Below are 23,267 nucleotides of genomic sequence, written 5' to 3'. Positions count from 1 at the left end.
GCTATTATTCCTATTGCTTAATTTCTGAACCACATTCTTCAAAAAATTATTTCTCACAAGAAGCAGTCTAAAAGGTAGGAGGAACACAAACTATTTTAAATGACATGGGTTGGTAAAAGTGAGCTTTTACTTGAAAAGGGGTGTAGAGAAATATTTGAAGTACGAATGAAGATTTTCAGTGAAATAAGCTGTTAATTTCTCAATGTTTCACAGCAGTTATGGTTTCAGCCTATGTGGAAATGTATTTATTTATTTTTAAAATTTGTTTCTCAAGGCTTGAACAGAGTTTATGACTTCAACTGCTGGGGGGGGGGTGCCAGCAAATTTGTGGGTCACACATGCACAAGTAGGTGTAAAATAAAAATAAATACTTGAACTGTCTCAAACTATGGTCGCAGTCTGGAGTTGTGCTATAGACTAGCATTTTTGGGGCCCACTCCAAAAATTGGTGGAGCTTCTTCACAACGGGGGAGTTGGTATCTAAAATGACACATTTTTGTCAATAAAATAACTTTTGTTCAAATTTTACTGACACCAGGAATCAAAACCAGTGTTTGCATTTGTGCAGATCCCTCTATGGCCACCATTTTGGATTTTCTACATGGCCACCTTAAAATACAAGATTTTCAGATATCTCGGCTTCTTATTGATCTATAAAGTTAATTTAAATGTTTTTTCTTATGTTTTTAGCCCCAAGGAATCCTTTGGTGGCATGTATGAATGTCCTATCCTGATGTATCATTTATTTTCAGGCAATTTTTCCATTATATCTAATTTTAAGATGGAAAAAAGTTGCTTAAAATTTTTTTTTTTTCTTTCAGCTGAATATTGATTTGACTCAATGTTAGGGTGGGTACTGGCTCAGGTCCCGCAGTTTCCTTCATCCGTGCTGAGTACGCCAGATGTGCCACCTAAACCAGCTCTGCGGCATGCCTTGATATGGAAGCCGGTGGAGCCATGTCATGTAACCAGAGCAGCGATACAGCCATGTTTGGACATGCCCCGTTTGCCTCCGGTCCCTGCGCCGCGCAGATCACGTGTGCTCACGGTGTCCAAAGCTCCCATGTTGCCTGACTGCCCTCCTGTGTTCTCGTGTCCTGGGTCACTGGAGGAGCCTTCAGGAGAATTCTCACATGCACAACGCTCTTCCGCTGTGCCAGCCACCCACCTGCAAGTGCATCAGCGAGGATGGCAGACCCGGCTCCAGCATGCACCACTGCTCTACCGTCAGTCACAGCACAGAATGATGCAGTCACAGTGCACGTTGCTCCACTGGATGACGCAGTCATGGTGCACGCTGCTCCACAGTCGATCACGGCACAGGATGACGCAGCCACAGCACGCGTTGCTCCACTGGATAATGCAGTCACGGCGTGCGCTGCTCCACAGTCGGTTACAGCACAGGACGATGCAGTCACAGTACGCGCTGCTCCACAGTCAATCACAGCACAGGATGATGCAGTCACAGCACGCGTTGCTCCACCGGATGACGCAGGGACGGCGCTCGCTGCTCCACAGTCGATCACGGCACTGGATGACGCAGTCACAGCACGCGTTGCTCCACTGGATGACGCAGTCGCGGCGTGCGCTGCTCCACAGTCGATCACAGCACAGGATGATGTAGTCACAGTGCATGTTGCTCCACTGGATAATGCAGTCATGGCGCGCATTGCTCCACAGCTGATTACGGTACAGGACAACGCAGTCACAGTGCACGCTGCTCCACAGTCGATCCATCACAGGATGATGTAGTCACAGCGCATGTTGCTCCACTGGATGACGCAGTCACACCGCGCGTTGCTCCACTGGATGATGCAGTCACGGTGCATGCTGCTCCACAGTGGATCATGGCACTGGATGATGCAGTCACAGCGCGCATTGCTCCACTGGATGACACAGTCACAGCGCACACTGCTCCACAGTGGATCATGGCACTGGATGACGCAGTCACAGCGCGCTCTGTTCCACAGTCAATCACGGCACAGGATGATGCAGTCACGGCATGCGCTGCGCCACAGTCGATCAGCTGAATATTGATTTGACTCAATGTCAGGGTGGGTCCTGGCTCAGGGCGATGTTATGGGTTTGTACCCTATTGTCATCTACCTCCCCTGATTTGATCCTTTTGGTTGCCTTTTTGATCATTTTGTATTTATAGTAGAGAAGCTTGAATCATTTTGTATTATGTTTTCTCTGGTTGTGTTTATTATGTATCTTTGGCGTTTCATTATCTTGTTGTATTCTTTCTGTTTTTGGTATTGTTTGCTGTGATCATTTGTTCAAGTCATTCCGCTGTTTGCTGTAGGTTCTGCTTTTGTTTCCGTTCTTTCTTTATTTTCTGTGATGTTATTAGTTATACTTCAGCCATGTTCTGTTCTACTTCTAATTGGTTCTATCTTATTTCCCGTGTCTGTGATGTCATATTCAGATTTGGTTCAAGTTGTGTTTGTAGTCTTATTATTCTTGTGCTATTTTTACGTCTGTCACTCTGTTTCCTAGTTTGCCCTTTATTTGATTCACGTTTACTTTTGTTGGTCTGTGGGCACGTTATACTTTCACCATTGGTTTTCATTCACTGACTCCTTTTGCTTTTGATCTGCTTTGTTTTCACTCACACTCTCTCTCTTGCTTCTCATCCCCTCTCTTTGTTTCACCAGACCACACCTCCTTCCAGAACCCTCGATCACACGTGCACCTTGTTACATCACCTGTTATTTAAGCTCTCGCTTCCCTCACTGCGGTGCCAGCTTGTTGATCTTCGTATCTTCGTTCCAGCCTTGATCTTGCCTCGTTTGCCTCAGTGGTTTGACCTTGTTCTGTTTCTCTGGATTTTTCCTTCTGCCTTTGTCTCAGATATTGTGTCTCTCCGTGCCTCTGACCTCAGCCTGTTCCTGACCACGTATTTTTGCCTTGCCCTCATCGGTGCCTTTGCTACTCTGTCTGCCCTTCTGTGTACCAGACCCTGGACTGTTTGTAAGATAAAGTTTATTATTACATCGTACGTATTGTCTGAGAGTTTGCATTTGTGTCCACCCACCTTCTGTGCCACACGACCACGTATCCTGACAGAACGAGCTGGCCAGATCATGGACACAGCAGGCTCTCACCCGGCTCCAAACTCTTACCATGTTGGATTCTGACATTGCCACTATCAAGGAGGCTTTTGCCGATCTGAAATTTTTTTGTGTGTGCTTCCGCAGTGGCCTCTCCCCGAGAGAAAAGTTTGATTATTTGGATCAGGCTTGGGAATTACTGGAGGCTCACGCATGTTATTTCAGGTCTTCCCTGACCTTCAAGGGCTGGATGATTTATTTGCCGAGGAGAGACTTCCTGACTGGGTGAAGCACCCTGAGGCATATCTGCCAGCCACACTGCCACCTCCTGACAGCGAGTCGGAATGGGAGGATGAGGAGGATGAAGATTGTGACGTCGACGAGTCCTCATCTGAGTCGGCGGGATTTGCGCTTCAGGCCACAGCAGAGACACTGTTTAAAATACAGGACTTATTTTTTGAATTTCTGGGCAAATCAGGATGGCGACACAGGCAGTATATTTTTTCTGCTCTCGATCTGTCACTTCATGCGGAGCCAAAAATCATCTCTGCCTTCCCAGAACTGGCAAATATTAAGGTCCAGTTGGAGCGAGGTCAAATTCCTCCATGTGTAGAAGACTCGATGGACTTTCTGTATGAATCCGAAATCTATGATTCCTTGTCAAACACACAGAAGTCCATCATCTTATCCCCTGCGGCAGTTTCGCCACCTCAGTTTTTTTGCTCCTTCATCGGTGACGTCACGCCTGCCAACATTACAGGCCTCGCAGTTTTCTTCATCCGTGCTGAGTATGCTGGATGTGCCACCTAAACCAGCTCCGCGGCACGCCTTGGTACGGAAGCCGGTGGAGCCATATCACATAACCAGAGCAGTGGTACAGCCATGTTTGGACATGCCCCATTTGCCTCTGGTCCCTGTGCCACGCAGATTACGTGCACTCACAGTGTCCAAAGCCCCCATGTTGCCTGACTGCCCTCCTGTGTTCTCGTGTCCTGGGTCACTGGAGGAGCCATCAGGAGAATTCATGCTTACGCAATGCTCTTCTGCCGTGCCGGCTAACTCCGTTCCGGGGGGCACGACACAGGAAAGTGCAGCGACACACCCACCTGCAAGTGCATCAGCGAGGATGGCAGACCTGGCTCTAGCATGCACCGCTGCTCCACCATTGATCACGGCACAGGATGATGCAGTCACGGCACGCGTTGCGCCACAGTCAATTACAGCACAGGAGGACGCAGTCACAGCGCACGTTGCTCCACTGGATGACGCAGTCACGGTGTACGCTGCTCCACAGTCGATCACGGCACAGGATGACGCAGTCATAGTGCGCGTTGCTCCACTGGATGGCGCAGTCACAGCGCACGCTGCTCCACAGTGGATCATGGCACTGGATGATGTGGTCACAACGCACGCTGCTCCACAGTCGATCAGGCACTGGATGAAGCAGCCTTTGCATGCGCTGCTCCACCGTCGATCACAGCACAGGATGATGCAGTTACGGCGCGTGTTGCTCCACTGGATGACACAGTCACGGCACGTGCTGCTCCACAGTCAATCACGGTACTGAATGACGCAATCACGGCACAAGACGACGCAGTCACGGTGCGTGTTGCTCCCCTGGATGTCGCAGTCATGGCGTGCCCTGCTCCACAGTCGATCACGGCACAGGATGATGCAATCACAGCACGCATTGCTCAACTGGATGACGCAGTCACCGTGCACGCTGCTCCACAGTGGATCATGGCACTGGATGATGCAGTCACAGTGCGCGTTGCTCCACAGTCAGTCACGGCGGCACTGGATGACGCAGTCACGGTGCGCGTTGCTCCACAGTCAGTCACGGCGGCACTGGATGATGCAGTCATGGCGCGCGCTGCTCCACAGTCGATCACAACACAGGATGACGCAGTCACAGCGCTCGTTGCTCCACTGGATGACGCAGTCATGGCGCACGCTGCTCCACAGTAGGTCATGGCACTGGATGATGCAGTCACAGTGCGCGTTGCTCCACTGGATGATGCAGTCACAGCGCACGCTGCTCCACAGTGGATCATGGCACTGGATGATGCAGTCACAGTGCGCGCTGCTCCACAGTGGATCACGGCACTGAATGACGCAGTCACGGCGCGCGCTGCTCCACAGTGGATCACGGCACTGGATGACGCAGTCACGGCGCGCGCTGCTCCACAGTGGATCACGGCACTGGATGACGCAGTCACGGCGCGCGCTGCTCCACAGTGGATCACGGCACTGGATGACGCAGTCACGGCGCGCGCTGCTCCACAGTGGATCACGGCACTGGATGACGCAGTCACGGCGCGCGCTGCTCCACAGTGGATCACGGCACTGGATGACGCAGTCACGGCGCGCGCTGCTCCACAGTGGATCACGGCACTGGATGACGCAGTCACGGCGCGCGCTGCTCCACAGTGGATCACGGCACTGGATGACGCAGTCACGGCGCGCGCTGCTCCACCGTCGATCACGGCACAGGATGACGCAGTCACTCTGCGCGTTGCTCCACCGTCGATCACGGCACAGGATGATGCAGTCACTCCGCGCGTTGCTCCACTGGATGACGCAGTCACCGCGCACGCTGCTCCACAGTGGATCATGGCACTGGATGATGCAGTCACATCGCGTGTTGCTCCACCATCGAGCACAGCACAGAATGATGCAGTCACAGCGCTCGCTGCTCCACCGTCGATCACGGCACAGGATGACGCAGTCACGGCGCGTGCTGCTCCACTGTCAATCACGGCACAGGATGGTGTAGTCACGACGCGCGTTGCTCCACAGGATGACGCAGTCACATCGCGCATTGCTCCACTAGATGACGCAGTCATCGTGCACGCTGCTCCACAGTGGATCATGGCACTGGATGATGCAGTCACAGCGCGCGTTGCTCCACTGGATGACACAGTCACGGCACAAGCTGCTCCACAGTGGATCATGGCACTGGAAGACGCAGTCACAGTGCGCGCTGCTCCACAGTCGATTACGCCACAGGATGACGCAGTCACGGTGCGCGCTGCTCCACAGTCGATTACGCCACAGGATGACGCAGTCACGGTGCGCGCTGCTCCACAGTCGATTACGCCACAGGATGACGCAGTCACGGTGCGCGCTGCTCCACAGTCGATTACGCCACAGGATGACGCAGTCACGGTGCGCGTTGCTCCACAGTCAGTCACGGCGGCACTGGATGATGCAGTCATGGCGCGCGCTGCTCCACAGTCGATCACAACACAGGATGACGCAGTCACAGCGCTCGTTGCTCCACTGGATGACGCAGTCATGGCGCACGCTGCTCCACAGTAGGTCATGGCACTGGATGATGCAGTCACAGTGCGCGTTGCTCCACTGGATGACGCAGTCACGGCGCTCGCTGCTCCACAGTGGATCACGGCACTGGATGACGCAGTCACGGCGCTCGCTGCTCCACAGTGGATCACGGCACTGGATGACGCAGTCACGGCGCGCGCTGCTCCACAGTGGATCACGGCACTGGATGACGCAGTCACGGCGCGCGCTGCTCCACAGTGGATCACGGCACTGGATGACGCAGTCACGGCGCGCGCTGCTCCACAGTGGATCACGGCACTGGATGACGCAGTCACGGCGCGCGCTGCTCCACAGTGGATCACGGCACTGGATGACGCAGTCACGGCGCGCGCTGCTCCACACTGGATCACGGCACTGGATGACGCAGTCACGGCGCGCGCTGCTCCACAGTGGATCACGGCACAGGATGACGCAGTCACGGCGCGTGCTGCTCCACCGTCGATCACGGCACAGGATGATGCAGTCACTCCGCGCGTTGCTCCACTGGATGACGCAGTCACCGCGCACGCTGCTCCACAGTGGATCATGGCACTGGATGATGCAGTCACATCGCGTGTTGCTCCACCATCGATCATAGCACAGGATGATGCAGTCACAGCGCTCGTTGCTCCACCATCGATCACAGCACAGGATGATGCAGTCACAGCGCTCGCTGCTCCACCGTCGATCACGGCACAGGATGACGCAGTCACGGCGCGTGCTGCTCCACTGTCAATCACGGCACAGGATGGTGTAGTCACGACGCGCGTTGCTCCACAGGATGACGCAGTCACATCGCGCATTGCTCCACTAGATGACGCAGTCATCGTGCACGCTGCTCCACAGTGGATCATGGCACTGGATGATGCAGTCACAGCGCGCGTTGCTCCACTGGATGACACAGTCACGGCACAAGCTGCTCCACAGTGGATCATGGCACTGGAAGACGCAGTCACAGTGCGCGCTGCTCCACAGTCGATTACGCCACAGGATGACGCAGTCACGGCGCGCGCTGCTCCACAGTCGATTACGCCACAGGATGACGCAGTCACGGCGCGCGCTGCTCCACAGTCGATTACGCCACAGGATGACGCAGTCACGGCGCGCGCTGCTCCACAGTCGATTACGCCACAGGATGACGCAGTCACGGTGCGCGCTGCTCCACAGTCGATTACGCCACAGGATGACGCAGTCACGGTGCGCGCTGCTCCACAGTCGATTACGCCACAGGATGACGCAGTCACGGTGCGCGCTGCTCCACAGTCGATTACGCCACAGGATGACTCAGTCACGGTGCGCGCTGCTCCACAGTCGATTACGCCACAGGATGACGCAGTCACGGTGCGCGCTGCTCCACAGTCGATTACGCCACAGGATGACGCAGTCACGGTGCGCGCTGCTCCACAGTCGATTACGCCACAGGATGACGCAGTCACGGTGCGCGCTGCTCCACAGTCGATTACGCCACAGGATGACGTAGTTACGGTGCGCGCTGCTCCACAGTCGATCATGGCATTGGACGACACCGTCACGGTGCGCGCTGCTCCACAGTCGATCATGGCATTGGACGACACCGTCACGGTGCACACGGCTCCACAATCAGCAGTGTCACCAGTCAGAGCGGTTATTACGCGCACCGCTCCATGATGGTCTTCGGTGGGATCAGCTCCACGCGTGCCCCAGGACACCTCTCCAGTGTGCTCTCCACAGGGGCCTTTGACCAAGGACATGCCTGCTGAGTCTTCTCTGCCCTTTTGCTCATCAGAGTCTGCATCAGAACGGACCACAGACTGGACTTGACGCCTTGACTGCACTCTACTGGTGGTTGGTTCACTGCGGTATTGTATCACTTCCTGTTCCGGAGTACAGCAGTGTTTTGCTGTATCTGTTAGCTGTTTAATCTGCGTAGCTAGATTGATCTAGATAACTAGATAACTATTTATTTCACAGTGTAATCTTCATGTACCTTAACTAAACCACCCTCTGTGCTGAATCACCTCTAAATTATTGTCACATTGTTCACTTTGTGTGTTTTTAGGAATCCGCTAGCTTAGGGCAGCTATTAGCTCTTAGCCGGGTTAGCATGGCGGCTTTTCCTGTCTCTCCCGCACTTTTCTGCGCTGGGTGTGAAATGTTTAGTTATTCCTCGGCCTCCTTTAGCAGTAACGGTACTTGTATTAAGTGTAGCTTGTTTGTAGCTTTGGAGGCCAGGCTGGGCGAATTGGAGACTCGGCTCCGCACCTTGGAAAATCCTACAGCTAACCAGGCCCCTGTAGTTGGTGCGGACCAAGGTAGCTTAGCCGCCGTTAGCTGTCCCCCAGCAGATCCCGAGCAGCCGGGAAAGCAGGCCGGCTGGGTGACTGTGAGGAAGAAGCGTAGTTCTAAACAGAAGCCCCCTGTACACCACCAACCCGTTCACATTTCTAACCGTTTTTCCCCACTCGGCGACACACCCGCCGAGGAACAAACTCTGGTTTTTGGCGACTCTATTTTGAGAAATGTGAAGTTAGCGACACCAGCAACCATAGTCAAATGTCTTCCGGGGGCCAGAGCAGGCGACATTGAAGAAAATTTGAAACTGCTGGCTAAGGCTAAGCGTAAATTTGGTAAGATTGTAATTCACGTCGACAGGAATGACACCTGGTTACGCCAATCGGAGGTCACTAAAATTAATATTGAATCGGTGTGTAACTTTGCAAAAACAATGTCGGACTCTGTAGTTTTCTCTGGACCCCTCCCCAATCGGACCGGGAGTGACATGTTTAGCCGCATGTTCTCCTTGAATTGCTGGCTGTCTGAGTGGTGTCCAGAAAATGAGGTGGACTTCATAGATAATTGGCAAAGCTTCTGGGGAAAACCTGGTCTTGTTAGGAGAGACAGCATCCATCCCACTTTGGATGGAGCAGCTCTCATCTCTAGAAATCTGGCCAATTTTATTAAACCCTCCAAATTGTGACTATCCAGGGTTGGGACCAGGAAGCAGAGTTGTAGTCTTACACACCTCTCTGCAGCTTCTCTCCCCCTGCCATCCCCCCAATACCCCATCCCCGTAGAGATGGTGCCTGCTCCCAGACCACCAATAACCAGTAAAAATCTATTTAAGCATAAAAATTCAAAAAGAAAAAATAATATAGCACCTTCAACTGCACCACAGACTAAAACAGTTAAATGTGGTTTATTAAATATTAGGTCTCTCTCTTCTAAGTCCCTGTTAGTAAATGATATAATAATTGATCAACATATTGATTTATTCTGCCTTACAGAAACCTGGTTACAGCAGGATGAATATGTTAGTTTAAATGAGTCAACACCCCCGAGTCACACTAACTGTCAGAATGCTCGAAGCACGGGTCGAGGAGGAGGATTAGCAGCAGTCTTCCACTCCAGCTTATTAATTAATCAAAGACCCAGACAGAGCTTTAATTCATTTGAAAGCTTGACTCTTAGTCTTGTCCATCCAAATTGGAAGTCTCAAAAAACAGTTTTATTTGTTATTATCTATCGTCCACCTGGTTGTTACTGTGAGTTTCTTTGTGATTTTTCAGACCTTTTGTCTGACTTAGTGCTTAGCTCAGATAAGATAATTATAGTGGGTGATTTTAACATCCACATAGATGCCGAGAATGACAGCCTCAACACTGCATTTAATCTATTATTAGACTCAGTTGGCTTCGCTCAAAATGTAAATGAGCCCACCCACCACCTTAGCCACACTTTAGATCTTGTTCTGACATATGGCATAGAAATTGAAGACTTAACAGTATTCCCTGAAAACCCCTTTTTGTCTGATCATTTCTTAATAACATTTACTTTAATGGACTACCCAGCAGTGGGGAATAAGTTTCATTACAGTAGAAGTCTTTCTGAAAGTGCTGTAACTAGGTTTAAGGATATGATTCCTTCTATGTTATGTTCTTCAATGCCATATACCAACACAGTGCAGAGTAGCTACCTAAACTCTGTGAATGAGATAGATTATCTCGTCAATAGCTTTACATCCTCATTGAGCACAACTTTGGATGCTGTAGCTCCTCTGAAAAAGAGAGCCGTGGTATAACCCACAAACTCGCAGCTTAAAGCAGATAACCCGTAAGCTGGAGAGGAAATGGCGTCTCACTAATTTAGAAGATCTTCATTTAGCCTGGAAAAAGAGTCTGTTGCTCTATAAAAAAGCCCTCCGTAAAGCTAGGACATCTTACTATTCATCACTAATTGAAGAAAATAAGAACTTCTTTTCAGCACTGTAGCCAGGCTGACAAAGAGTCAGAGCTCTATTGAGCCGAGTATTCCTTTAACTTTAACTAGTAATGACTTCATGACTTTCTTTGCAAATAAAATTTTAACTATTAGAGAAAAAAATTATTCATAACCATCACAAAGACACATCTTTATGTTCGGCTGCTTTCAGTAATGCTGGTATTTGGTTAGACTCTTTCTCTCCGATTGTTCTGTCTGAGTTACTTTCATTAGTCACTTCCTCCAAACCATCAACATGTCTATTAGACCCCATTCCTACCAGGCTGCTCAAGGAAGCCCTACCGTTAATTAATGCCTCGATCTTAAATATGATCAATCTATCTTTATTAGTTGGCTATGTACCACAAGCTTTTAAGGTGGCAGTAATTAAACCATTACTTAAAAAGCCATCACTTGACCCAGCTATCTTAGCTAATTATAGGCCAATCTCCAACCTTCCTTTTCTCTCAAAAATTCTTGAAAAGGTAGTTGTAAAACAGCTAACTGATCATCTGCAGAGGAATGGTCTATTTGAAGAGTTTCAGTCAGGTTTCAGAATTCATCATAGTACAGAAACAGCATTAGTGAAGGTTACAAATGATCTTATGGCCTCAGACAGTGGACTCATCTCTGTGCTCGTCCTGTTAGACCTCAGTGCAGCTTTTGATACTGTTGACCATAAAATTTTATTACAGAGATTAGAGCATGCCATAGGTATTAAAGGCACGCGCTGCAGTGGTTTGAATCATATTTATCTAATAGATTACAATTTGTTCATGTAAATAGGGAGTCTTCCTCACGGACTAAGATTAATTATGGAGTTCTACAACGTTCTGTGCTAGGACCGATTTTATTCACTTTATACATGCTTCCCTTTGGCAGTATTATTAGAAAGCGTTGCTTAAATTTTCATTGTTACGCAGATGATACCTTGCTTTATCTATCCATGAAGCCAGAGGACACACACCAATCTTTCAGACATAAATACATGGGTGACCTCTAATTTCCTGCTTTTAAATTCAGATAAAACTGAAGTTACTGTACTTGGCCCCACAAATCTTAGAAACATGGTGTCTAACCAGATCCTTACTCTGGATGGCATTACCCTGACCTCTAGTAATACTGTGAGAAATCTTGGAGTCATTTTTGATCAGGATATATCATTCAGTGCGCATATTAAGCAAATATGTAGGACTGCTTTTTTACATTTGCACAATATCTCTAAAATTAGAAAGGTCTTGTCTCAGAGTGATGCTGAAAAGCTAATTCATGCAGTTATTTCTTCTAGGCTGGACTATTGTAATTCATTATTATCAGGTTGTCCTAAAAGTTCCCTGAAAAGCCTTCAGTTAATTCAAAATGCTGCAGCTAGAGTACTGACGGGGACTAGAAGGAGAGAGCATATCTCACCCATATTGGCCTCTCTTCATTGGCTTCCTGTTAATTCTAGAATAGAATTTAAAATTCCTCTTCTTACTTATAAGGTTTTGAATAATCAGGTCCCATCATATCTTCGGGACCTCATAGTACCATATCACCCCAATAGAGCGCTTCGCTCTCAGACTGCAGGCTTACTTATAGTTCCTAGGGTTTGTAAGAGTAGAATGGGAGGCAGAGCATTCAGCTTTCAGGCTCTTCTCCTGTGGAACCAGCTCCCAATTCAGGGAGACAGACACCCTCTCTACTTTTAAGATTAGGCTTAAAACATTCCTTTTTGCTAAAGCTTATAGTTAGGGCTGGATCAGGTGACCCTGAACCATCCCTTAGTTATGCTGCTCTAGACTTAGACTGCTGGGGGGTTCCCATGATGCACTGAGTGTTTCTTTCTCTTTTTGCTCTGTATGCACCACTTTGCATTTAATCATTAATGATTGATCTCTGCTCCCCTCCACAGCATGTCTTTTTCCTGACTCTCTCCCCTCAGCCCCAACCAGTCCTAGCAGAAGACTGCCCCTCCCTGAGCCTGGTTCTGCTGGAGGTTTCTTCCTGTTAAAAGGGAGTTTTCCTTCCCACTGTCGCCAAGTGCTTGCTCATAGGGGGTCGTTTTGACCATTGGGGTTTTTCTGTAATTATTGTATGGCTTTTGCCTTACAATATAAAGCGCCTTGGGGCAACTGTTTGTTGTGATTTGGGGCTATATAAATAAAATTGATTTGATTTGATTTTGGACTGTGAGTTTTTCTTTTCTTATTTCTGGACTATTATTGTGGTTGTGTTATTTTCCTTTTTCCCTGAAGAGTAGACCATTCAGTCTTTGTGATCATTGTCCAGTTTTGTTTTCACTGAGTATTTTCCGTACATCAGCAATCATCACTTCCTTGTTTTTATGTATTTTGATCCCCGTATTCGTCTGGTCTGCTCAGAAGTTAAATTTAAGGAGAATAAAGGTTTTCCCCCACTTTATGGCTTTGTTGAAGTCTCTCTAAGGTCTTTGTATAAGTTACCAATTTTTTGCCCCCTCCAGAGCACATTCTCTTGGTTTATTCGTCTTTTACATTCATTTGCTTTTCTGGTTTGGACCGCAGTTAGCTCTTCTGTTTGCTTGTCAGTTTTCCAGGGTGTTGTTTGTGTTTCATTTCATCTTTTTCATTGGTTATGCTTTTATTTCAGGTTACGTTCCCCTTGTGGCCTTTTCCCCACTTATTTTTGTGATTTTTCCATTCCTGTTTAGCCCCAAGTATGGTGTGATTGGATGGTTCTCCTTCTATAGTTGATTTTTTCACAGTTTGGTTCCCCCTATGGTTCTTTTACTAGCATGGTTATGTTCTTTTTTAATCTTTAATCTTAATCTTTTTTGCTTGGTTTCTTCATTTTTTTTTGCCCTTTTGTTAAGTCAGTTTGTTCCTCATGTCTTTTCTCTGTTTTCTTTCCCGCCTGTTCATTTTGTGATTTGTTTATAACTGTCTACCTCCGGGATAAGTCCTTATGTTGGTTTCTTCATTTGTTAGGTCCAGGTAATTGTGGTTTGGAGTTTTTTGTTCCCCTTGTCAGTTCGTCGTTTATGTGGTTGCGTTCTTGGTTTATCTGGTTGGAATTTTCTTCTGTTGGGTCCTCCGATTTTTGTGTTCCTGTCTTGCGCACGCCCACATTATTACATGTTCTTTGTTTACTTTGATGTGTCCCTTCAGCTGCACCGGTCACCGGCAGTGGGTTCTTGATCAGGAGTGGTCTGTTCCCAATGTTTTGGCCCCCATATCCTCCCCTATTTTTCCCCAGGTGCCCACTGTCTCCCCACCAGTTCGCTACGGGTCCCACGGCCGGCCTCCGGACTTACCTGGGGTCTCTGTTTTCAGTTGCACGTCCAGTGGTTGTTCTGCCTGTGGCCACCTGCATGGTCGCCCTCCGGCCTCCATCTGCTTCGTTTTCACTCACACTCTCTCTCTTGCTTTTCATCCCATCTCTGTTTCACCAGACCACACCTCCTTCCAGAACCCTCGATCACACGTGCACCTTGTTACATCACCTGTTATTTAAGCTCTCACTTCCCTCACTGCGGTGCCAACTTGTTGATCCTCGTATCTTCGTTCCAGCCTTGATCTTGCCTCGTTTGCCTCAGTGGTTTTTTGACCTCATTCAGTTTCTCTGGATTTTGCCTTCTGCCTTTGCCTCCAATATTATGTCTCTCTGTGCCTTTGACCTCAGCCTGTTCCTGACCACGTATTTTTGCCTTGCCCTCATCGGTGCCTTTGTTACGCTGCCTGCCCATCAGTGTACCAGACCCTGGACTGTTAGATTAAGTTTATTATTACATCGTACGTATTGTCTGAGAGTTTGCATTTGTGTCCACCCACCTTCTGTGCCACGCGACCACGTATCCTGACACTCAACTTAGTTAACATGGTGGTGTTTCATTCTTTTCAGAAGAATAAGAAGGAAGTGAAGGAAAGAAGGAAGCGAGGTCTGAAATAAAAAAGGCAAAATTAAGGTATAAAGATAAAATTGAGGCTGAACTGAGCAGTAACAATTTGAGGAAAGCCTGGAATGGAATGAGAACAATGACAGGGTTACTGAGGAAGGGGAATGACAAAATTTCATTGGATGGTTTTACTTCAGATAAAGAGTTAGCAGATGATTTAAACAGTTTTTATCTTCGATTTGAAAATCAGAATTTTATTGCACGGACAGGTGTTTTTAAAGATACTTTGACAATGTCTCCAGCATTTTCTATTGATGTGGATGATGTGGCAAATCTTTTTAAGAAAACTAAGGCTAAGAGCCCTGGACCTGATAATATCTGTGGTAAAGTATTAAAAACTTGTGTGGATCAGCTGAGCAGCATTTTCCATTATATTTTTTCACGGTCTCTTGAGCTGCACAAAGTACCTAAGCTTTGGAAACATTCGGTTATTGTTCCAATAGCAAAGAGTGGGTCCCCCAAAGTATTTGATTTCAGGCCTATAGCTTTGACTTCTTTAGTAATGAAGACTTTTGAGAAGATTATTAGATCAGAAATTTTTTTGCATGTTGAACAACAGCTTGACCCACTGCAGTTTGCATACCGAGCTGGCAGAGGTGTCGAGGATGCAGTGGTAACATTACTGCACTTTTTGTTTAGGCATTTGGAGGGGCAGAAGACACATGCCAGACTCTTATTTATAGACTTTTCCTCAGCATTCAATACCATCCAACCCTTTTTGCTTGCTGATAGGCTCCTCCATCATTTTAAACTTGATCCTCACCTGATTAGTTGGATAACTGTCTTTTTAACTCATAGGTCACAGTGTGTGAGAGTCAATGGTGTTCTTTCTCATGTGCTCCCCTCTTCTACTGGCTCTCCTCAGGGTTGCTGCTTGTCACCCCTGCTCTTTATTTTGTACACTGAGTGCCGCAGCAGTGTCAGTAATAGACACATCTTAAAGTTTGCTGATGATACAGTTATTGTCAGTCTTCTTCAGGGAGATGAGCAGGACCATGGGCCTGCTGTTGATGACTTTGTCTCTTGGTGTGAGGAGTCTTTTCTGGAATTGAATGTGTCAAAAACTAAAGATATGATTATTGATTTTAGGAAGTCTACCTGTTTTCCATCACCAACTGTTCTTAAAAATGTTGATGTTGAGATGGTGGAGAGCTATAAATATCTGGGTGTGGTCCTTGATAATAAACTTTGCTTTGAAACTCATGTTGATGTTATCTCCAAAAAGGTTCAGCAAAGATTGTTCTTTTTGAGGAAGATGAGAACCTTCCAGGTTTCTTCTGAGATGATGACTCTTTTTTATAGAAGTTTTATTGAATCAGTTTTGACTTTTTGTATTGTTGCTTGGTTTGGAAATTTGAATTGTCCAAATAAGAGTCATCTTGGCAGTCTTGTCAGAACTGCTGGAAAAATCTCAGGCAGTCAGCAGGCCGGGGTAATGTCCATCTATAACAGACAGGTCCTGAGAGAGGCTAATGCTGTTCTGGATTGTTCTAATCATCCACTGAAAAAAGAGTTTGAGCTTCTGCCCTCAGGCCATCGTTTTAGGGCTCCTGTGAGGAGGACTAAAAGATTTCAGGTCTCGTTTTTTCCTAGTGCAATTTTATTACTCAATGGCAATTAGCCTTTGATGTTGTTTATTTTGCACTACTATTGCTTATTTGCACATCCACATATTGCATTTTTGCAATACTTTTTGTTTTTGGACTCTGGATTGAATATTTGACATTGTATGGGTATTGTTTTTATTGTTTTTATTTTATTTTATTATTATTATTATTAAGTTTTACTTTTATTACTAAGTTTAGTGATAAAAGTTACTTACTTAGTTATTATTAAGTTCTTTGTTTCCTTCCTTGTTTGATTTTAGACTTTTAATTGGGTCTTATTTTCACTGTTGATATTATCTTTGTATACCTTGTCCTTTGTGTGCTCCTGCTGCAACATTAATTTCCCTTTACGGGACAATAAAGAAATTCTGATTCTGATTCTAAGCACAGGAACAAGCTATTTTTAATATACAATGTATTTTCAGCTAATCGCCAAGACCAGAATTCATCTTAAGTAAAAAAATATTGCAGACATGTAAATTTCAGTTTCATTACAGTTCTAGTGGAATACTTATAGAGCTAGTGTATGCTTAACCTCATCAGTGTTGTCTGTTGATGTGGTGGTGGTTATTTCATTTCAGGGCCTAGTCATCATGAGTGAAAAACCATGGCCAAGTAAGCTCTGCTTTGTCAAGTTTTTAAAGGACAGAGTTAAATGGAAACTGTGTATTTTCTGTTAGGAGTCTACAGTCACTACAGGGTCATTTGTTCAGAATCCCAGAGCAGAATAATATCAAACTACTTGATATTGTGAAAGAGCGGGCCAGCCTTTTAGATGGAATATATGATGACATTCAGAAACACTTAAAACTATTCAACAAAGAAACAATCATTGAAAAAAAAAGCCGGTGTGGCATCAAGGATGTTATTCTGACGCCACCGATCAAATAAACATACAGCGAGCAAGGGGCCGCTTTCATCGTGCCATGTCTCCAGGAACCCGCTCTGTGAAAAAACATGGCCATAAAAGAAAAGAAAAAAAAATCAGAAATCAAGTAATCAGGGGCATCCAGCATCTCCACACCTTTTACTAGATCTGCGACAAAACCATTGGCAAAGGCTTAGTGCTTTTTTGTCAAAAGGACAATGATGAGAAACTGTTCACTGTACGAACTGAAAAGACAGCGAAGGCACTTAGACGAGCTTTGAAATCTTGCAAGACCAGGTTTTGTTGACAAGATTAAACAATGCAGTCTCACCAAATGATGTTCATGCAATTGATGTAAGATACAATGCTGGACACGACACGTATTTCATATCCTGAAGGTTGACGCCTGCACTCAAGCAATGTCTACTCCGACTGACCTACCAATGCAAATTCCATACTTGATTGAACTGATTAACCTTGTTGATCTACAAACTCAAAATGAAGCTTATTTACCGATAGCGTCGGGAACACCTACATAGACGTGGTGGAAATGTAACCATGTGCAAACCCATTTTTGCAGGGAAATTTCACATAAACAACTTCACCTCTTTATTTTATCCTGTTTGCATCCAGATGACACAATCCATGACAAAACGCAAGCGTTACACAAAGTCAGATGATCAGAGAATGATCTCTGTATTTTGTGTTTTGTCTTGGCGGTGACCACAGCCCGTATAGCCGAGGACGAGCAGCCAGAAAAATGTCCCAACGTGCGAGGGTACAGCAAGTTGCCGGTCCATCTGAGGAGGGGGGCATGCTGGCGCCAAGCGTCACGGAGGCCAAGGCCGGTGCACATGGGTGCTAGTCTTCCTTTGTATGACTTTTTTCCTTCAAAATCAGAATTAGTATTCTGCTTTTTCTGTTTTGTTTTGTTTTTTTTTCCCTTCCACAAAATGGGCGAAAAGCAAAGAATTCCATGTTGAGATTTCTCTTCATTTTAAGTATATCCACAATATTCTTATGTTTATGTTAAAACAACTGCGATTTACCATATCCAAATTTTTCCAAAAATTACAAAACTTTGATGCTGTTGAGCTACCAGTAAATATTGTTGTAATACATCCAAATTTTTCAGTTTATTTCTTTTCACATTATGAACAAATTTGGGGGTTGGAAAATAAAAATTAGAAACTTTATTTTTGAGTGGCACCCTACTGTACACTTGTGATTTGAGACATCCATTTCTTCACCTTCCCTCACCACGTAATTTTTAGTATGGAATTTGCCGTTTATTTTCTCCATTGTAATCAAAGGTAAGAACACTACAATTAATATAATGAATAAGACATTGCTTCATAATGAAAATAGAATAGAGACAGAGTAAAAAATAACTTTGTGGTCGACATAGGCGGTAAAACCGAATCTGTTTCAGTGGACTGCCTCAAGCCAGCCCGCCTGGATCTGGACAGACCAACAGGGCTTGTCCGTCCTCCGTGGGGAAGGCCTAGGGTTTCCTTACCGGGGGGCCTTAGACTACAGTGTCTCTGACGAATCGTTGCGGCCGGGTTATTCGCCTGCCCCCATCGATGACATTTGTTATTTTTGTTTATGGTGATTTCTGGGGGGGCATACAGTAGGTGGCAGACATAATTCATCATGTAATAGACATTGTGAACATAACTCATCCATTGTCATTTGTGGTTTGTGTGTTGTGTTTGATGTAGCTTTAATGTGTGTCTCGTTTAGAGCTACAGAGACACGTTCTCTTTGATGTTTTCACATTGGGATATCTGTGTTTTTGATGGGCTGCGGTGCTGAGCTGGTTATGAAACCAGTGATTTTTTTTTTTTTTTTTTACCTGTGTGACAAAATAAACGATACACAGTTATGTTGTTGATGTGGGAACTTGTCTCATCTTTTTCCATCCATCACAATGTCCACAGAACACTGTTATCTGGATGAGATTGAAAAGTCGCTGAAACGCGTTCAAATGATAACAAATGTTAATGTTTTAGTTAAATGTTGTTAAATCTATTGAAAAAGATCACACAGTACAAAAATATGCTGAATTAATTGTAAAGCGGTGTCTCTCAAGTCCAAACCCTGAGAGAAAAAAAAAAATCAGCATAACCCCTTTTAAAAAATAAGAGATGCCCACCCAACAAGCCTGTGGTTTGTTTGAAAAAAAAAATAGTCCTGTATATACACATTTGAATTGAATTTTGACATTAAAATTATTCTACTGTGGTGCAATAGCAGTCACTGCATATGATGAAGTTATCAGCTAAAATAAGTTATAATAAAAGTATCTGAAAAATTTACATTCATATTTTATTCAGTTTACTATTACTGATTAAAATATGATTTTACAGTGAAGTGATTAAGATATTCTCCAGAAAATTGAGAACTGAGAACACTGATTTTTCTAAGTAAGAATTGTGTGTCAAGAATCTACCAAAATGCACCATTTCTTTTTTGCGGGGTCATGCCTCTGCACTCCCCTAGAGGACTTCGTGCCTTTGGTGTTCGTGTTGTGCAGCCTTCAGTCAGGAAAAAAAAAATTCTCACCAGCACCCATGAGTGAATCAAGTTTAACTATTCAAAAAAAATAGGTTAGATGGTTTTCATTCAAGAGTATAGCAATGTAATTTGTCCCAATTTGTCAATTTCAAGGTCAAAAAGTAGGTCAAAAGGTCAACATGCCTAAATATTCTCAGAAGATCAAATACAAGGTCTGTTAGAAAAGTAACGGACCTTTTTATTTTTTGCAAAAACTATATGGATTTGAATCATGTGTGAATGTATCAGTCAAGCTTGAACCTTCGTGCGCATGCGTGAGTTTTTTCACACCTGTCGGTTGCGGCATTCGCCTGTGAGCACGCCTTGTGGGAGGAGTGGTCCAGCCCCCTCGTCGGATTTTCATTGTCAGGAAATTGGCTGATCGACTGCCGCTTTGCTTCATCAAAATTTTTTCAGAAAGTGTGAGAGACAGCCAAGTGGAAACCATTTGGAAAATTCAGATGGCTTTCGGTGAAGATCTTATGGGGATCACACAGATTAAGGACAATTACAACTGAATTAAAGACGGCCCACAGCGGCGGATGGCGCGCTGCGCACCGAGCGGCGATCGACAGGCTCAAACGACCAGATTATTTCCAAAGTGAACGCTTTGTTGATCCGGGACGTCGTCTGAGCAACGCCGTGATGAAGCCTCACAGGACATGTTGTGGCATGTCCAGCTCCTCCACAATTTCTCGGATAGTCACACGAATGAAAAGCCACCGAAAGCCGTCTGAGTCTTCCGAATGGTGCAAGAGCTGGGCATGTTAGGGCTTGTCCTGTGAGACCAACAGAGGTGCTTTCGTCCCGCGCCATGAGCGGCTCCGTGGCGAATTTATCCACTCCTCTTTCCATTACAAAAACTCCTGTAACAGTGGAATGTGCCGAAAAAGTGCTATGTCTAGCTGTCTTGCCATTTCTCTGGTAGTCAGACGACGTCCCGGATCAACAAAGCGTTTACTTTGGAAGTGATCTGGTCGTTTGAGCCTGTCGATCGCCGCTCGGTGCGCAGCGCGCCATCCGCCGCTGTGGGCCGTCTTTAATCCAGTTGTAATTGTCCTTAATCTGTGTGATCCCCATAAGATCTTCACCGAAAGCCATCTGAATTTTCCAAATGGTTTCCACTTGGCTGTCTCTCACACTTTCTGAAAAAATTTTGATGAAGCAAAGCGGCAGTCGATCAGCCAATTTCCTGACAATGAAAATCCGACGAGGGGGCTGGACCACTCCTCCCACAAGGCGTGCTCACAGGCGAATGACGCAACCGACAGGCGTGAAAAAACTCACGCATGCGCATGAAGGTTCAAGCTTGGCTGATGCAATCACACATGATTCAAATCCATATAGTTTTTGCAAAAAATAAAAAGGTCCATTACTTTTCTAACAGACCTCGTAAATGTCATTCCTTTGGATTCGTATGTAAAATCCTTTCCAAAGATACCTTACTTTTGGATATCAGACCATTGTTTGCTGAGTTATGTTCATTTGAATTTCAGTGGCTGCGCCTTTTTTTTTTTTTTTTTTTTTCAAAAGGTGAAAAAAGAGAAAAGAAATGGCAATATCTCAGGAACCATTGGTCCGATTGAACTGAAAATGTAAAATTAGCCTTTTCCCAGCAAAGACTACCTGTATACCACAAATTTCACCAAAATATGAGGGGATGAAGTTAACGCATTGAGTGAACTGAGATGGAATGACTCTGATGTATTATGCAAGTGTTTTTATTTTTTAAATGACAATGTTTCTCTAAACTTTTGTTACATTCATGCAGATATCAGTTTGATTTGATTTATTACCTATGAAAGGTTCCGCTTAGTTTTGGAAAATGATATGTGTGCACATTATATTGGAAAGGTCAAAGTCATGAAGTTTTAATCACCATTTGATGCATTGCTTGAAGCATTATTAACTGTTATTTCTTTTGTCCTTTAACTGAAGGATACTTTAATATCAAAGCATTTTCACACATTTTTTGTGCATCTTCTCCATGTGGTGTATGGATGAAAACAACTGCATTCCTGCAACCTTCATAAAAGGTTTTTTTTTAATAACCATATTTGCTAGAATGTTTTACAGTTGTGCTCAAAAGTTTACATACCCTGGCAGAAGTTGTTTTTTTTTTTTGGCCATTTTTCAGAGAATATGAATAACACAAAAACCTTTTTTTCCACTCATGGTTAGTGGTTGGGTGAAGCCATTTATTGTCAAACAACAGTGTTTACTCTTTTCAAATCTTAATGACAACAGAAACTACCCAAATTAACCTAATCAAAAGTTTACATACCCCTGTTCTTAATACTGTGTATTGCCCCTTTAACATCAATGACAGCTTGGAGTCTTTTGTGGTAGTTGTGGATGAGGCTCTCTGGTGGTAAAGCTGCCACTGAATATGTTTCGGTCTCTATTTACATCAATTACAAAGAAATACAAACAATATGGCACTCTATAAACTAAACTAAACTTTTGCCAGGGTATGTAAACGTTTGAGCACAACTGTATATTTTTAAGTCAGATTGAATAATTTCTAAAAAATTGTAGCTTTTGAATAAATACAGAATAATGTGAAAACAGAAAATCACAGAACATTTTAGCATATATATATATATATATATATATATATATATATATATATATATATATATATAGGTTTGTTCTCATTTCAAATGAATCTCACAAATGTTGGCTTGTGAGACGTGGACTTCTGTGGCTTTCGAAGAAGGGAAGTGTCATAGTGATTCAGCAGGTACTGTAACAACTGCATCTGATCAGGATATCCGGAATGATAACAACCTGCTCTCTGCTTTCTACTGTTCAGGCTTTGCTGACAGTGGTGACGTCCCCACACATTGAGATTCATGAAGGCACGGTGCTGCTTACCGTCAGGACCTGTTACAACATCTATCTGGCCAGTCGTAACCTCATCAACCAGACCACTGCAAAGGCCACTCTCACACAGATGCTCAATGTTATCTTCACAAGAATGGAGAACCAGGCTGTTAGTCCACTTCAGTGTTACAATGCATTACTTTGTATTACCAGTAATTTTTAGTTCTTTGAAATGTATGTTATGTTTATGACCTTTTGTTTCTTTGCTGCAGTTGCTATGATCATATTTTGCAAATTAATTCTGACACATGGCACCTTGCTTCTCCTTGTTCCACTTCTACAGGCTCTGGAGGCCCAGGAACAAGAGAAGGACCGTCTGCGACTGGCCCGCCAGAACCCATCTCCAGTTTCAGGAGGTCAGAGATCCGGCTCACCTCGGTCTGACCGGGCACTGACTCCAGATCCACAAAACTCCCCAGCAGCCAGCACACCAGATCTCACCACCACCTCCTCCACAGCCCATTCTCCATCCACAGGACCAGAACTGGACCAGGGCCACCTCAGAGATGCACCATCAATCAATGGGGAGCCAGAAAGAAGCAACAAAGCGTCAACAGGTACACGCTAACTGTGGGTCTTTAGCCTCCAGTTAAATGTTCAACATTAAAATCACATATTTTATTTGAATTCTGAAAATGTTTTCAAGTGTCCTTTTATGTGACACTCTTATCAAAGATAGAAAAATCAACTGAAGTGGATGCCAAGAGAAGAAGAACTTTCATGGCAAAACCCATTTCTGGCCTCAAACTAGAGTTGTTTAGTTAGATAAATAAGTATTTGGAAAAGGACGTAATTTCCAGAAATTTGCTTAATCTGCT

General features: G+C 45.1%; 1 protein-coding gene across 1 annotated transcript in view; it reads left to right on the top strand.

Annotated features, from left to right (window-relative positions):
- The window catches only part of arfgef2 (ADP-ribosylation factor guanine nucleotide-exchange factor 2 (brefeldin A-inhibited)), a 130,349-nt gene that overhangs the window by 15,963 nt on the left and 91,119 nt on the right, over positions 1-23,267 (top strand). Inside the window, 2 exon segments of the mRNA XM_034172132.1 lie at positions 22,379-22,558; positions 22,733-23,006. Coding sequence (XP_034028023.1) covers positions 22,379-22,558; positions 22,733-23,006 — 454 coding nt within the window.

This window comes from Thalassophryne amazonica, chromosome 6, assembly GCF_902500255.1.
Source record: "Thalassophryne amazonica chromosome 6, fThaAma1.1, whole genome shotgun sequence".
Lineage (NCBI taxonomy): Eukaryota > Metazoa > Chordata > Actinopteri > Batrachoidiformes > Batrachoididae > Thalassophryne > Thalassophryne amazonica.
Note: the sequence above shows the minus strand (reverse complement) of the source record. Positions and strands in the feature narration are given on the sequence as shown.